Genomic DNA, 16201 nt, shown 5'->3' with positions numbered 1-16201 from the left:
AAAGAACCAGCTTTTAGTTTTATTGATCTTTGCTATTGTTTCCTTCATTTCTTTTTCATTTCTTTCTTTTTTTTTTTTTTAAACATCTTTATTGGGGTATAATTGCTTTACAATGGTGTGTTAGTTTCTGCTTTATAACAAAGGGAATCAGCTATACATATATATATGTTCCCATATGTCTTCCCTCTTGCGTCTCCCTCCCTCCCACTCTCCCCATCCCACCCCTCCAGGCTGTCACAAAGCCCCGAGCTAATATCCCTGTGCCTCGCGGCTGCTTCCCCCTAGCTATCTACCTTACTACGTTTGTTAGTGTGTATATGTCCATGACTCTCTCTCGCCCTGTCAATACTCACCCTTCCCCCTCCCCATATCCTCAAGTCCGTTCTCCAGTAGGTCTGCGTCTTTATTCCTGTCTTACCCCTAGGTTATTCATGACATTTTTTCCCCTTAAATTCCATATATATGTGTTAGCATACGGTATTTGTCTTTTTCTTTCTGACTTACTTCACTCTGTATGACAGACTCTAGGTCTATCCATCTCATTACAAATAGCTCAATTTCATTTCTTTTTAAGGCTGAGTAATATTCCATTGTGTATATGTGCCACATCTTCTTTATCCATTCATCCGATGATGGGCGCTTAGGTTGTTTCCATCTCCGGGCTATTGTAAATAGAGCTGCAATGAACATTTTGGTACATGACTCTTTTTGAATTTTGGTTTTCTCAGGGTATATGCCCAGTAGTGGGATTGCTGGGTCATATGGTAATTCTATTTGTAGTTTTTTAAGGAACTTCAATACTGTTCTCCATAGTGGCTGAACCAATTCACATTCCCACCAGCAGTGCAAGAGTGTCCCCTTTTCTCCACACCCTCTCCAGCATTTATTGTTTCTAGATTTTTTGATGATGGCCATTCTGACTGGTGTGAGATGATATCTCATTGTAGTTTTGATTTGCATTTCTCTAATGATTAATGATGTTGAGCATTCTTTCATGTGTTTGTTGGCATTCTGTATATCTTCTTTGGAGAAATGTCTATTTAGGTCTTCTGCCCATTTTTGGATGGGGTTTTTTGTTTTTTTGTTATTGAGCTGCATGAGCTGCTTGTAAATTTTGGAGATTAATCCTTTGTCAGTTGCTTCATTTGCAAATGTTTTCTCCCATTCTGAGGGTTGTCTTTTGGTGTTGATTATGGTTTCCTTTGCTGTGCAAAAGCGATGAAGTTTCATTAGGTCCCATTTGTTTATTTTTGTTTTTATTTCCATTCCTCTAGGAGGTGGGTCAGAAAGGATCTTGCTGTGATTTATGTCATAGAGTGTTCTTCCTATGTTTTTCTCGAAGAGTTTGATAGTTTCTGGCCTTACATTTAGGTCTTTAATCCATTTTGAGCTTCTTTTTGTGTATGGTGTTAGGGAGTGATCTAATCTCATACTTTTACATGTACCTGTCCAGTTTTCCCAGCACCATTTATTGAAGAGGCTGTCCTTTCTCCACTGTACATTCCTGCCTCCTTTATCAAAGATAAGGTGTCCATATGTGCGTGGGTTTATCTCTGGGCTTTCTATCCTGTTCCACTGATCTTTCTGTTTTTGTGCCAGTACCATACTGTCTTTATTACTGTTGCTTTGTAGTATAGTCTGAAGTCAGGGAGCCTGATTCCTCCAGCTCCTTTTTCGTTCTCAAGATTGCTTTGGCTATTCGGGGTCTTTTGTGTTTCCATACAGATTGCGAAATTTTTTGTTCTAGTTCTGTGAAAAATACCAGTGCTAGTTTGATAGGGATTGCATTGAATCTGTAGATTGCTTTGGGTAGTAGAGTCATTTTCACAATGTTGATTCTTCCTATCCAAGAACATGGTATATCTCTCCATCTATTTGTATCATCTTTAATTTCTTTCATCAGTGTCTTATAATTTTCTGCATACAGGTCTTTTGTCTCCTTAGGTAGGTTTATTCCTAGATATTTTGTTCTTTTTGTTGCAATGGTAAATGGGAGTGTTTTCTTGATTTCACTTTCAGATTTTTCATCATTAGTATATAGGAATGCCAGAGATTTCTGTGCATTAATTTTGTATACTGCTACTTTACCAAATTCATTGATTAGCTCTAGTAGTTTTCTGGTAGCACCTTTAGGATTCTCTATGTATAGTATCATGTCATCTGCAAACAGTGACAGCTTTACTTCTTCTTTTCCGATTTGGATTCCTTTTATTTCCTTTTCTTCTCTGATTGCTGTGGATAAAACTTCCAAAACTATGTTGAATAAGAGTGGTGAGAGTGGGCAACCTTGTCTTGTTCCTGATCTTAGTGGAAATGCTTTCAGTTTTTCACCATTGAGGATGATGTTTGCTGTGGGCTTGTCATATATGGCCTTTATTATGTTGAGGAAAGTTCCCTCTATGCCTACTTTCTGCAGGGTTTTTATCATAAATGGGTGTTGAATTTTGTCGAAAGCTTTCTCTGCATCTATTGAGATGATCATATGGTTTTTCTCCTTCAGTTTGTTAATATGGTTTATCACATTGATAGATTTGCGTATATTGAAGAATCCTTGCATTCCTGGAATAAACCCCACTTGATCATGGTGTATGATCCTTTTAATGTGCTGTTGGATTCTGTTTGCTAGTATTTTGTTGAGGATTTTTGCATCTATGTTCATCAGTGATATTGGCCTGTAGTTTTCTTTCTTTGTGACATCCTTGTCTGGTTTTGGTATCAAGGTGATGGTGGCCTCGTAGAAGGAATTTGGGAGTGTTCCTCCCTCTGCTATATTTTGGAAGAGTTCGAGAAGGATAGGTGTTAGCTCTTCTCTAAACGTTTGATAGAATTCACCTGTGAAGCCATCTGGTCCTGGGCTCTTGTTTGTTGGAAGATTTTTAATCAGTTTCAATTTCAGTGCTTGTGATTGGTCTGTTCATATTTTCTATTTCTTCCTGATTCAGTCTTGGCACGTTGTGCATTCCTAAGAATTTGTCCATTTCTTCCAGATTGTCCATTTTATTGGCATAGAGTTGCTTGTAGTAATCTCTCATGATTTTTTTTATTTCTGCAGTGTCAGTTGTTACTTCTCCTTTTTCATTTCTAATTCTATTGACTTGAGTCTTCTCCTTTGTTTTCTTGATGAGTCTGGCTAATGGTTTATCAATTCTGTTTATCTTCTCAAAGAACCAGCTTTTAATTTTATTGATCTTTGCTATTGTTTCCTTCATTTCTTTTCCATTTATTTCTGATCTTATTTTTATGATTTCTTTCCTTCTGCTAGCTTTGGGGTTTTTTGTTCTTCTTTCTCTAATTGCTTGAGGTGCAAGGTTAGGTTGTTTATTTGAGATGTTTCCTGTTTCTTAAGGTGGGCTTGTATTGCTATAAACTTCCCCCTTAGAACTGCTTTTGCTGCAACCCATAGGTTTTGGGTCGTTGTGTCTCCATTGTCATTTGTTTCTAGGTATTTTTTTATTTCCTCTTTGATTTCTTCAGTGATCACTTCATTATTAAGTAGTGTATTGTTTAGCCTCCATGTGTTTGTATTTCTTACAGATCTTTTCCTGTAATTGATATCTAGTCTCATGGCGTTGTGGTCAGAAAAGATACTTGATATTTCAGTTTTCTTAAATTTACCAAGGCTTGATTTGTGACCCAAGATATGATCTATCCTGGAGAATGTTCCATGAACACTTGAGAAAAATGTGTATTCTGTTGTTTTTGGATGGAGTGTCCTATAAATATCAATTAAGTCCATCTTGTTTAATGTATCATTTAAAGCTTGTGTTTCCTTATTTATTTTCATTTTGGATGATCTGGCCAATGGGTGAAAGTGGGGTGTTAAAGTCCCCTACTATGAATGTGTTACTGTCGATCTCCCCTTTTATGGTTGTTAGTATTTGCCTTATGTATTGAGGTGCTCCTATGTTGGGTGCATAAATATTTACAATTGTTATATCTTCTTCTTGGATCGATCCCTTGATCATTATGTAGTGTCCTCCTTTGTCCCTTTTAATAGTCCTTATTTTAAAGTCTATTTTGTCTGATATGAGAATTGCTACTCCAGCTTTCTTTTGATTTCCATTTGCATGGAATATCTTTTTCCATCCCCTTACTTTCAGTCTGTATGTGTCTCTAGGTCTGAAGTGGGTCTCTTGTAGACAGCATATATAAGGGTCTTGTTTTTGTATCCATTCAGCCAATCTGTGTCTTTTGGTGGGAGCATTTAGTCCATTTACATTTAAGGTAATTATCGATATGTATGTTCCTTTTCCCATTTTCTATATTGTTTTGGGTTCGTTATTATAGGTTGTTTCGTTCTCTTGTGTTTTTTGTCTAGAGAAGTTCCTTTAGCATTTGTTGTAAAGCTGGTTTGGTGGTGCTGAACTCTCTCAGCTTTTGCTTGTCTGTAAAGGTTTTAATTTCTCCATCAAATCTGAATGAGATCCTTGCTGGGTAGAGTAGTCTTGGTTGCAGGTTTTTCTCCTTCATCATTTTCAGTATGTCCTGCCACTCCCTTCTGGCTTGTAGGGTTTCTGCTGAGAGATCAGCTGTTAACCTTATGGGGATTCCCTTGTGTGTTATTTGTTGTTTTTCCCTTGCTGCTTTTAATATGCTTTCTTTGTATTTAATTTTTGACAGTTTGATTAATATGTGTCTTGGCCTATTTCTCCTTGGATTTATCCTGTATGGGACTCTCTGTGCTTCCTGGACTTGATTAACTATTTCCTTTCCCATATTAGGGAAGTTTTCAACTATAATCTCTTCAAATATTTTCTCATTCCCTTTCTTTTTTTCTTCTTCTTCTGGAACCCCTATAATTCGAATGTTGGTGCGTTTAATGTTGTCCCAGAGGTCTGTGAGACTGTCCTCAGTTCTTTTCATTCTTTTTTCTTTATTCTGCTCTGCAGTAGTTATTTCCACTACTTTATCTTCCAGGTCACTTATCCGTTCTTCTGCCTCAGTTATTCTGCTATTGATCTTATCTAGAGTACTTTTGATTTCATTTATTGCATTGTTCATCATTGCTTGTTTCATCTTTATGTCTTCTAGGTCCTTGTTAAGTGTTTCTTGCATTTTGTCCATTCTACTTCCAAGATTTCGGATCATCCTTACTATCATTATTCTGAATTCTTTTTCAGGTAGATTTCCTATTTCCTCTTCATTTGTTAGGTCTGGTGGGTTTTTATCTTGCTCCTTCATCTGCTGTGTGTTTTTCTGTCTTCTCATTTTGCTTATCTTACTGTGTGTGGGGTCTCCTTTTTGCAGGCTGCAGGTTCGTAGTTCCCGTTGTTTTTGATGTCTGTCTCCAGTGGCTCAGGTTGTTTCAGTGGGTTGTGTAGGCTTCTTGGTGGAGGGGACTAGTGCCTGTGTTGTGCTGGATGAGGCTGGATCTTGTCTCTCTAGTGGGCAGGTTCACATCTGGTGGTGTGTTTTGGGGTGTCTGTGGCCTTATGATTTTAGGCAACCTCTCTGCTAATGGGTGGGGTTGTGTTCCTGTTTTGCTAGTTGTTTGGCATAGGTTTTCTAGCACTGTGGCTTGCTGGTCATTGAGTGAAGCTGGGTGCTGGTGTTAAGATGGAGGTCTCTGGGAGATTTCCACCATTTAATATTATGTGGAGCTGGGAAGTCTCTTGTTGACCAGTGTCCTGAAGTTGGCTCTTCTACCTCAGAGGCAGAGCCCTGACTCCTGGGCTGGAGCACTAAGAGCCTTTCATCCACACAGCTCAGAATAAAAGGGAGAAAAAGTAGAGAGAATTAGTAGAAGTATGAGGAAAGAAAGAAGGAAAGGAGGAAAGGAAGGAAGGAAGAAAGAAGCAAAGAAGGAAAGAAAGGAGGGAGGGAGGGAGGAAGGAAGGAAGGAAGGAGGGAAAGAAGGAGAAAATGTAGAGAGAATTAGTAGAAGTATGAGGAAAGAAAGAAGGAAAGGAGGAAAGGAAGGAAGGAAGAAAGAAGCAAAGAAGGAAAGAAAGGAGGGAGGGAGGAAGGAAGGAAGGAGGGAAAGAAGGAAAATAGAAAGAAAGAAGATACAGTAAAAATAGAATAAAGTATAATATAGTTATTGAATTAAAAAATATATATATAAAAAAAAAGGGACGGATAGAACCTTAGGACAAATGTTGGAAGCAAAGCTATACAGAGAAAGTCTTACACAGAAGCATACACATACACGTTCACAAAAAGAGGTAAAGGGGGAAAAATCATAAATCTTGCTCTCAGAGACCACCTCCTCAATTTGGGGTGATTCGTTGTCTAAAGGAGGGAAGGAAGGAAGGAAAGAAAGAAAGAAAGAACGAAGGTAAAGTATAATAAAGTTATTACAATTAAAATTACTTATTAAGAAAAAAAATTTTTTTTAAAAACCATGGACGGATAGAGCCCTAGGACAAATGGTGGAAGCAAGAGTATACAGACAAGATCATACACAGAAGCATACACGTACACATTCACAATAAGAGGAAAAGGGAAAAAAATCATAGATCTTGCTCCTAAATTCCACCTCTTCAATTTGGGATCATTCCTTGTCTATTCAGGTATTCCACAGATGCAGGGTATATCAAGTTGATTGTGGAGCTTTAATCCGCTGCTTCTGTGGCTGCTGGGAGAGATTTCTCTTTCTCTTCTTTGTTCTCACAGCTCACAGGAGCTCAGCTTTGGATTTGGCCCCGCCTCTGCGTGTAGGTCGCTGGAGAGCGTCTGTTTTTTGCTCAGACAGGACGCCATTAAAGGAGCTGCTGATTCGGGGCCTCCGGCTCACTCAGGCCGGGGGTTGGGGGATGGGGGAAGGAGGGGCACTGCGTGCGGGGCGGGCCTGCGGCGGCAGAGGCGGCGTGACGTTGCGGCAGAGGCCGGCGTGACGTTGCACCAGCCTGAGGCCTGCCGTGCGTACTCCCGGGGAAGTTGTCCCTGGATCCCGGGAACCTGGCAGTGGCGGGCTGCACAGGCTCCACGGAAGAGGGGTGTGGAGAGTGACCTGTGCTCGCACACAGGCCCCTTGGTGGCGGCAGCAGCAGCCTTAGCGTCTCCCGCCCGTCTCTGGTGTCCGCGGTTTTAGCCGCGGCTCGCGCCTGTCTCTGGAGTTCCTTTAAGCAGCGCTCTTAAACCCCTCTCCTCGCGCACCAGGAAACAAAGAGGGAAGAAAAAGTCTCTTGCCTCTTCGGCAGGTGCAGGCTTTTCCCCGAACTCCCTCCCGGCTAGTCGTGGTGCACTAACCCCTTCAGGCTATGTTCAAGCCGCCAACCCCAGTCCTCTCCCTGCGCTCCGTCCAAAACCGAAACCCGAGCCTCAGCTCGCAGCCCCGCCCGCCCCGGCGGGTGAGCAGACAAGCCTCTCGGGTTGGTGAGTGCCGGTCGGCACCGATCGTCTGTGCAGGAATCTACCCGCTTTGCCCTCCGCACCCGTCGCTGTGCACCACTCCGCCGTCCCAAAGCTCCCCCTCCGCCTCCCGTAGTCTCCGCCCACGGAGGGGCTTCCTAGTGTGTGGAAACTTTTCCTCCTTCACAGCTCCCTCCCACTGGTGCAGGTGCCGTCCTTATTCTTTTGTCTCTGTTTTTTATTTTTTTTCTTTTGCCCTACCCAGTACGTGGGGAGTTTCTTGCCTTTTGGGAGGTCTGAGGTCTTCTGCCAGCCTTCAGTAGGTGTTCTGTAGGAGTTGTTCCATGTGTAGATGTATTTCTGGTGTATCCGTGGGGAGGAAGGCGATCTCCGCGTCTTACTCTTCCGCCATCTTCCAACCCGTCTTTCATTTATTTCTGATCAGATTTTTATGATTTCTTTCCTTCTGCTAGCTTTGGGTTTTTTTTTTTTTTTTTTTTTTTTTTTGTCCTTCTTTCTCTAATTGCTTGAGGTGCAAGGTTAGGTTGTTTATTCGAGATGTTTCCTGCTTCTTAAGGTGGGCTTGTATTGCTATAAACTTCCCCCTTAGAACTGCTTTTGCTGCATTCCATAGGTTTTCAGTCGTCGTGTCTCCATTGTCATTTGTTTCTAGGTATTTTTTGATTTCCTCTTTGATTTCTTCAGTGATCACTTCGTGATTAAGTAGTGTATTGTTTAGCCTCCATGTGTTTGTATTTTTTACAGATATTTTCCTGTAATTGATATCTAGTCTCATGGCGTTGTGGTCGGAAAAGATAGTTGATACAATTTCCATTTTCTTGTATTTACCAAGGCTTGATTTGTGACCCAAGATATGATCTATCCTGGAGAATGTTCCATGAACACTTGAGAAAAATGTGTATTCTGTTGTTTTTGGATGGAGTGTCCTATAAATATCAATTAAGTCCATCTTGTTTAATGTATCATTTAAAGCTTGTGTTTCCTTATTTATTTTCATTTTGGATGCTCTGTTCATTGGTGTAAGTGGGGTGTTAAAGTCCCCTACTATGAATGTGTAACTGTCGATTTCCTTTTTTATGGCTGTTAGTATTTGCCTTATGTATTGAGGTGCTCCTATGTTGGGTGCATAAATATTTACAATTGTTATATCTTCTTGGATCGATCCCTTGATCATTATGTAGTGTCCTTCTTTGTCTCTTCTAATAGTCTTTATTTTAAAGTCTATTTTGTCTGATATGAGAATTGATACTCCAGCTTTCTTTTGGTTTCCATTTGCATGGAATTTCTTTTTCCATCCCCTTTCTTTCAGTCTGTATATGCCTCTACGTCTGAAGTGGGTCTCTTGTAGACAGCATATATAAGGGTCTTGTTTTTGTATCCATTTAGCCAATCTGTGTCTTTTGGTGGGAGCATTTAGTCCATTTACATTTAAGGTAATTATCGATATTTATGTTCCTATTCCCATTTTCTAAATTGTTTTGGGTTCGTTATTATAGGTCTTTTCCTTCTCTTGTGTTTCTTATCTAGAGAAGTTCCTTTAGCATTTGTTTTAAAGCTGGTTTTGTGATGCTGAACTCTCTCAGCTTTTGCTTGTCTGTAAAGGTTTTAATTTCTCCATCAAATCTGAATGAGATCCTTGCTAGGTAGAGTAATCTTGGTTGCAGGTTTTTCTCCTTCATCACTTTTAATGTGTCTTGCCTCTCCCTTCTGGCTTGCAGAGTTTCTGCTGAAAGATCAGCTGTTAACCTTATGGGGATTCCCTTGTGTGTTATTTGTTGTTTTTCCCTTGCTGCTTTTAATATGTTTTCTTTGTATTTAATTTTTGACAGTTTGATTAATATGTGTCTTGGCCTATTTCTCCTTGGATTTATCCTGTATGGGACTCTCTGTGCTTCCTGGACTTGATTAACTATTTCCTTTCCCATATTAGGGAAGTTTTCAACTATAATCTCTTCAAATATTTTCTCAGTCCCTTTCTTTTTCTCTTCTTCTGGAACCCCTATAAGTCGAATGTTCGTGCATTTAATGTTGTCCCAGAGGTCTCTAAGACTGTCCTCAGTTCTTTTCATTCTTGTTTCTTTATCCTGCTCTCCAGTAGTTATTTCCACTATTTTATCTTCCAGGTCACTTATCCGTTCTTCTGCCTCAGTTATTCTGCTATTGATCCCATCTAGAGTACTTTTCATTTATTGTGTTGTTCATCATTGCTTGTTTCATCTTTATTTCTTCTAGGTCCTTGTTAAATGTATCTTGCATTTTGTCTATTCTCTTTCCAAGGTTTTGGATCATCCTTACTATCATTATTCTGAATTCTTTTTCAGGTAGACTGCCTATTTCCTCTTTGTTAGGTATGGTGCATTTTTATCTTGCTCCTTCATCTGCTGTGTGTTTTTCTGTCTTCTCATTTTGCTTATCTTACTGTGTTTGGGGTCTCCTTTTTGCAGGCTGCAGGTTCGTAGTTCCCGTTGTTTTTGATGTCTGTCTCCAGTGGCTAAGGTTGTTTCAGTGGGTTGTGTAGGCTTCCTGGTGGAGGGGACTAGTGCCTGTGTTCTGGTGGATGAGGCTGGATCTTGTCTTTCTGGTGGGCAGGTCCATGTCTGGTGGTGTGTTTTGGGGTGTCTGTCGACTTATTATGAATTTAGGCAGCCTCTCTGCTAATGGGTGGGATTGTTTTCCTTTCTTGCTAGTTGTTTGGCATAGGGTGTCCAGCACTGTAGCTTGCTGGTCGTTGAGTGAAGCTGGGTGCTGGTGTTGAGATGGAGATCTCTGGGGGATTTTCGCTGTTTGATATTATGTGCAGCTGGGAGGTCTCTTGTTGACCAGTGTCCTGAAGTTGGCTCTCCCATCTCAGAGGCACAGCACTAACTCCTGGCTGCAGCACCAGGAGCCTTTCATCCACACGGCTCAGAAGAAAAGGGAGAAAAAGGAGAAAGAAAGAATTAGTAGAAGAAAGAAAGAAAGAAAGAAAGGAGGAAGGAAGGAGGGAAGGAGGGAAAAAAAGAAACAAAGAAGATAAAGTAAAATAAAATAAGGTAAAATATAATAAAGTTATTAAAATTAAAAAAATAATTATTAAGAGGGAAAAAAACAAAAAAAGGATGGATAGAACCCTGGGACAAATGGTGGAAGCAAAGCTAAACAGACAAAATCTCACACAGAAGCATACACATACACACTCACAAAAAGAGGAAAGGGGGGAAAAAATCATAAATCTTGCTCTCAAAGTCCACCTCCTGAATTTGGGATGATTCGTTGTCTAAAGGAGGGAAGGAAGGAAAGAAAGAACGAAGATAAAGTAAAATAAAATAAAGTTATTAAAATAAAAAGTAATTATTAAGACAAAAATTTAAAACAAAAAGGACAGGTAGATCCCTCGGACAAATGGTGGAAGCAAAGCTATACAGACAAAATCTCACACAGAAGCATACACATACGCACTCACAAAAAAAGGAAAAGGGGAAAAAATAATAAACCTTGCTCTCAAAGTCCACCTCCTCAATTTGGGATGACTCGTTATCTATTCATGTATTCCACAGATGCAGGGTACATCAAGTTGATTGTGGAGCTTTAATCCGCTGCTTCTGAGGCTGCTGGGAGAGATTTCCCTTTCTCTTCTTTGTTCTCACAGCTCCCAGGGCTCAGCTTTGGATTTGGCCCCGCCTGTGCGTGTAGGTCATTGGAGGGCGTCTGTTCTTCGCTCAGACAGGACGGGGTTAAAGGAGCCGCTGATTCGGGGACTCTGGCTCACTCAGGCCAGGGGGAGGGAGGGGCGTGGAGTGCGGGTCGAGCCTGCGGCGGCAGAGGCCGGCGTGACGTTACACCAGCCTGAGGCGCACCGTGCGTTCTCCTGGGGAAGTTGTCCCTGGATCCCGGGACCCTTGCAGTGGCGGGCTGCACAGGCTCCCCGGAAGAGGGGTGTGGATAGTGACCTGTGCTCGCACACAGGCTTCTTGGTGGCGGCAGGAGCAGCCTTAGCGTCTCATGTCTGTCTCTGGGGTCCGCGCTTTTAGTCACGGCTTGCGCCCGTCTCTGGAGCTCCTTTAAGCAGCGCTGTTAATCCCCTCTCCTCGCGCACCAGGAAACAAAGAGGGAAGAAAAAGTCTTTTGCCACTTCGGCAGGTACAGACTTTTCCCCGACTCCCTCCCAGCTAGCCGTGGTGCACTAACCCTCTGCAGGCTGTGTTCACGCCGCCAACCCCAGTCCTCTCCCTGCGCTCCGACCGAAACCGACCCTCAGCTCCCAGCCCCGCCCGCTCTGGCATGTGAGCAGACAAGCCTCTCGGGCTGGTGAGTGCTGGTCGGCCCTGATCCTCCGTGCGGGAATCTCCCCGCTTTGCCCCCCGCACCCCTGTTGCTGTGCTCTCCTCTGCAGCCCCGAAGCTCCCCCCCTCCACCACCCGCAGTCTCCGCCTGCGAAGGGGCTTCCTAGTGTGTGGAAACCTTTCCTCCTTCACAGCTCCCTCCCACTGGTGCAGATTCTGTCCCTATCCTTTTGTCTCTGTTTATTCTTTTTTCTTTTGCCCTACCAAGGTACGTGGGGGGTTTCTTGCCTTTTGGGAGGTCTGAGGTCTTCTGCCAGCATTCAGTAGGTGTTCTGTAGGAGTTGTTCCACGTGTAGATGTATTTCTGGTGTATCTGTGGGGAGGAAGGTGATCTCTGCGTCTTACTCTTCTGCCATCTTTGGAAAGTGCCATATTTGAGTCTCTGAAGGAACACTTTACTTCTCAGTGATCTCTGCCCCCGCCTCTCTCTCTCGGCCTTGGCACGGTGCCCGAGTGGCTGGCGGGGAAGGAGGGGCTGTGGCCTCCCTGTCTAGGACAGGCTTCTCCAAGCCTCAGTGGTCCAGGGCCGCTGAAGCAGCCTCGCTGTTGGCAAGGCCACGCCGAGCAGTCAGAATCCTGGTCTGGCCCCTCTTTCTGCCTGTTGTGCACTTTTTCTGGAGTCCAGATATCCTGACACTGTGAATAGCCTCATAGCCATTCGTTGTTCTGTAGCGGTAAAGGGGTTGCCCATCAGTCCTTCTACTCAACCTTCAGTCATCAGGGCAGAAATTACGATCTGGCCCTAGAGACGATGGAACCAGGAGGGCAGAGCGGCTTTGCCCCAGGCCACACAGTCGGCAACCAGAAAAGCATCCTCATCCAGCCCTCTCCCCTTTCTGTCTCACCACCCGAATCACCAGCAGACCCTGTGAGTTAGAGAGCTGGGCTGGTTTCATTCCCACCCTGCCTGAACTCTACTCCAGTGTCGTAGGGTAGGACACACGACCAGGCTGCCAGGGGTATGGGGGGGTCAGGGGCGGCTGGCCCCAGGCCCACAGAGGAAGCACCAGTGACACGGCCCAGCCTGGGTGTGGGCGGCAGAGTGCTCAGGCCACAGAAACCTGGGCCTGGCAAAGTGACAGGCTGGCCTTGCTGAGAGCAAGCGTCACAAAGGATGCCTCTGGGTTCAAAACTCCAGGCTTTGAGGGACAGAGTGAGGACCCAAGGAGGACCACAGCTTCTGAGGGGACGACCTGAAGCTGGCCTCTGCAGTCATCCCATCGGGGTTCTGGAGCGTGATGCGGCCACCAATAGTGCAGATCCCTTGGCTATGTTGAAGGAGTCTCTTGTCCAGTGGAGATGAGGTGGTAGTCAGTTCTGAGTGACACAAAAACAACTGGAGTTTGTCCAAAGGAGGGCAACCAGGATGGAAAAATGAAACCAGATTGTCCCACAAGGAACTGGGAATGTTTCGCCTGGTAGAGCATGGAACCGGGCAGCCATGGGCCTCACCTTCCCCTAGGGGAAGGGACGAGGTGGAGAGGCAGGATCTGACCCCCGTGTGGAAACCCGAGGGCACGGTCTGGAACCCCTTGCTGGTTGCCCCCCAGACAAGGATTTTAGTGAAGGACAATGCTCCAAAGATGGCGTGGCCCAGGAAAGGGTGCTCAGCCAGGAGGGCTCGGTCAGCTGGTAGGCGAGAACGAGAGGGTCGGTCTCCCATGTCTCTTCCAACATGGGGGGACTTTGTGAGCCCTTGCCCAGTGGCCAGTCGTCCCTCTGTCCCCTCTGGGCCTGACCCTGCAGGCTTCTCTCTGGCTGCACCTGTGGGCCCCAGGTGAGCTGCCTTTGCTGTGCTGTGTCTCTGCTCTTGTGTTCTCCTCAGGGGAGGTGCTGGGGTCGGGGCATAGTGGGAGGCCCTGCTTTACTCACTCGAATGCTTCTGAGGAGCTCTGCGGTCCCCCGGGCCATGTCGCACACATGGGAAATGAGGAACCGCACCCCCCGCTCCCCGACACACACATCCATACGCTGAGCCCTCTGCCACGCCTTCTGAGGGAGCTGGATTTCTGTTTTCAATTTTTTTAGCTGAAGAATAATCCATACACATATAGAAACATGCGAACATATGTACCAAAATAATTTTAAACAATAATAACTCAGTAATTGAAAACAAAGCCAACACCCATGTACCCACCACCCAGGTCAGGAAATAGCACACTCCCAACCCCCCAGAAGCACCCCTTTGCCTCCTGCCCAAGATACCCACCCCCGACTCCCGACTCCAAGTCTATGGTCTTATTTTGCCTGTTTGGGAAGCTTATGTAAGTAGACCTGTGTATGTGCTCTTTCGCTTCTTTGGCTAACATTATATTTGTGGGATTTCTCCTTACTGAGCAGAGCTCTAGTTTGCTCATTTTTAGTGCCGAGTAGTATCCCATTATGTGAATAACCACAAGTTGTTTCTCCATTCTACTGGTGATGGCCGTTTGCGTTGTTTCCAGGTTGGAGCTTTTACAAATTCTGTTTCACAACCGGTGCAAACAGTTCTGTCGGATACCCACTGGGGCATGGGGTCGGTGGGTCGCAGGGCTCAGCGGCGGGAGATGCTGCCAGTTTCCCAGGCAGCTGTGGGAATTGAGTCTCAATGTTCTCTTGAGGTGTCAGTGGTCGCCATGGGGACAGCGGTGGCCGACTGGGGATGACTTCCTTACAGAAGAGGTGTGCGTCCCCCCTCTCTCAGAGTGCTCTTCGCTGGGATGGGCACGGGGGGCAGCTGGAGGGTGGGCTGCAGGGTCCTGCTTCTGGAGGGGAAAGGGGGAGGGTCAGCTAGGAGGCTGGTGCCGTTGTCCAGGTTACAGAAGACAGTGGGCCAAATCAGGGCAGGTGTGATGGGATGGGGATGAAGGGACAGGCACAAGGCATGAGGCAGGTGGAACTGGCAGGACTTGGTGCCTAATTAGATGCTGGGGAGAAGGCGGAGGCATCGGTGGAAATGCCTGGTTATTGCTGAGATGGGAAACACAGGAGGAGTAGACTCTGGGGAGAAGGTGAGTTTGACCATACACTCAAGGACCATTAAGCTACAGGGGGCCCACTTATAAGAACCTGCCTGCTTGGGAGGCCAAAGCCCAGTTGAGCAGCACATCTTTGGTGGAACTCAGAGATGCACAGTCTGAGCTGATGCCCAGGTGACAACCGGTAGCCCCAGAGTGTCTAAGGCCTGCAAGGATCTCACTAAAAGCAAAAATTGGGGGGGTTCTTCTTTGCTGCTGTGGGGCTGCTTTGAGAAGCAGAACCTCCCTTCTTTCAAGGGGCTTTGAGCATAAACTGAGTATGCATGGCTACAGAACCTTCTGGGACATCAGTAGCATGGAGGGAAACCATGAATATCCAGGGCTAAGGGAGCCCAGTGCCCTAAGGTAGTATCTAGGAGCCTGGGTTTGGTTGAGGCCAGCACTGATGACTCCAGAGGTCCAGCTGGGGGCAAGGACCCTAAAAGCAGGAGGTCCTGGGCCTCTGGCGATGCTCAAATTCAGGCCAATCATGGAGTGGTCCCAAGGAACTAGGATTTTCAGAACAGGACCCCAGCCCATGCTTATGGGGAGCAGGACCCAGCCCCTGGGGTGGGAGCTGTAGGAGCAGACCAGCATGCCACACCCCAGCCAGGTAGACGGAAGCGGGGGCGGAGCATCTCAGTCCTCTGTCCTAGCAAAGAACTAGGGGCCTGTGAAGAAAACGGAGGCACAAGTTCAGTCTCAGGAGACCAGCACTTCGAGACAGGGATCCTCAGGCTTCCTGGGAATGCTGACCCCAGACCTCCCGCAGCCTCACAGGATCCCAGACACCTGCACCTACAAGTAATCCCCACCAGCCAGTAGGCCTGAGGCTCCCCCAAGCCCTCTGACCCCACTTTCCGCCCCGGCTCCTAGGGAGGCCCCATCCAGAACCGCAAGTCCAAGCGCTGTCTGGAGCTGCAGGAGAACAGTGGCGCAGAGTTTGGCTTCCAGCTGGTGCTGCAGAGGTGCTCGGGCCAGCACTGGAGCATCACCAATGTCCTGAGGAGCCTGGCGTCCTGACCCCGCCGGGAGTCGTCTCACACCCCGCCCCTTTGCTACTGTGTAGCACCCGCTGCAACGTTGCCTGCTGTCCGTGTGGGGTTGTTTGGAGTCTGGGGAACCAGGTTGGTGGGCCCCCAAAAGAGCTTTTTATTTCCTATTCAATGTTCATGGAGTTTATAGAAAGAGGCCGAACGGTGGGTGAGGGTATAATATCATAAACTATTTTGCAACTGTAAATAGGGGACACGTGGAAAATATTTATAACTGACAATAAAATACTATTGGTTAAGAAAAGGGATTTTGCAGTTATTCGGTCCTCGGTGGAGATTCAGGCCTGGCTCCTCTGAACTTGGAGTGCTTGTAGCCCAAGATGTGTCCCACTGTGCTCTCCCTACTCTACATCCCTGAGAAAGGAGGCTTTAAGCCCCTGCAGACAGTGGGAGCTCGTTGTGCAAGCTGCCGGCTTTCTCTAGAAGGCCCAGGGCAGCAAGAAGGGCGCCTCGACCTCAGGGCCACCTCCAGAGAGGAGGTTCCCTCTGCCTCTGCGCAGCACTTACCGCCTCC

General features: G+C 45.6%; 1 protein-coding gene across 2 annotated transcripts in view; it reads left to right on the top strand.

Moving 5' to 3' along the window:
- The window catches only part of GALNT18 (polypeptide N-acetylgalactosaminyltransferase 18), a 360452-nt gene extending 344526 nt beyond the window's left edge, over positions 1 to 15926 (top strand). The window contains exon 11 of one of the 2 annotated variants that reach the window (XM_065881395.1): positions 15509 to 15926. In XM_065881395.1, the coding sequence (XP_065737467.1) occupies positions 15509 to 15655 (147 nt within the window). In that variant the 3' untranslated portion in view covers positions 15656 to 15926. The remainder of the gene's footprint in view (positions 1 to 15508) is intronic. The other variant, XM_065881396.1, reaches the window with a different exon arrangement.
- Positions 15927 to 16201: the final 275 nt, after the last annotated feature.

This window comes from Phocoena phocoena, chromosome 8 (assembly GCF_963924675.1).
Source record: "Phocoena phocoena chromosome 8, mPhoPho1.1, whole genome shotgun sequence".
Lineage (NCBI taxonomy): Eukaryota > Metazoa > Chordata > Mammalia > Artiodactyla > Phocoenidae > Phocoena > Phocoena phocoena.
Note: the sequence above shows the minus strand (reverse complement) of the source record. Positions and strands in the feature narration are given on the sequence as shown.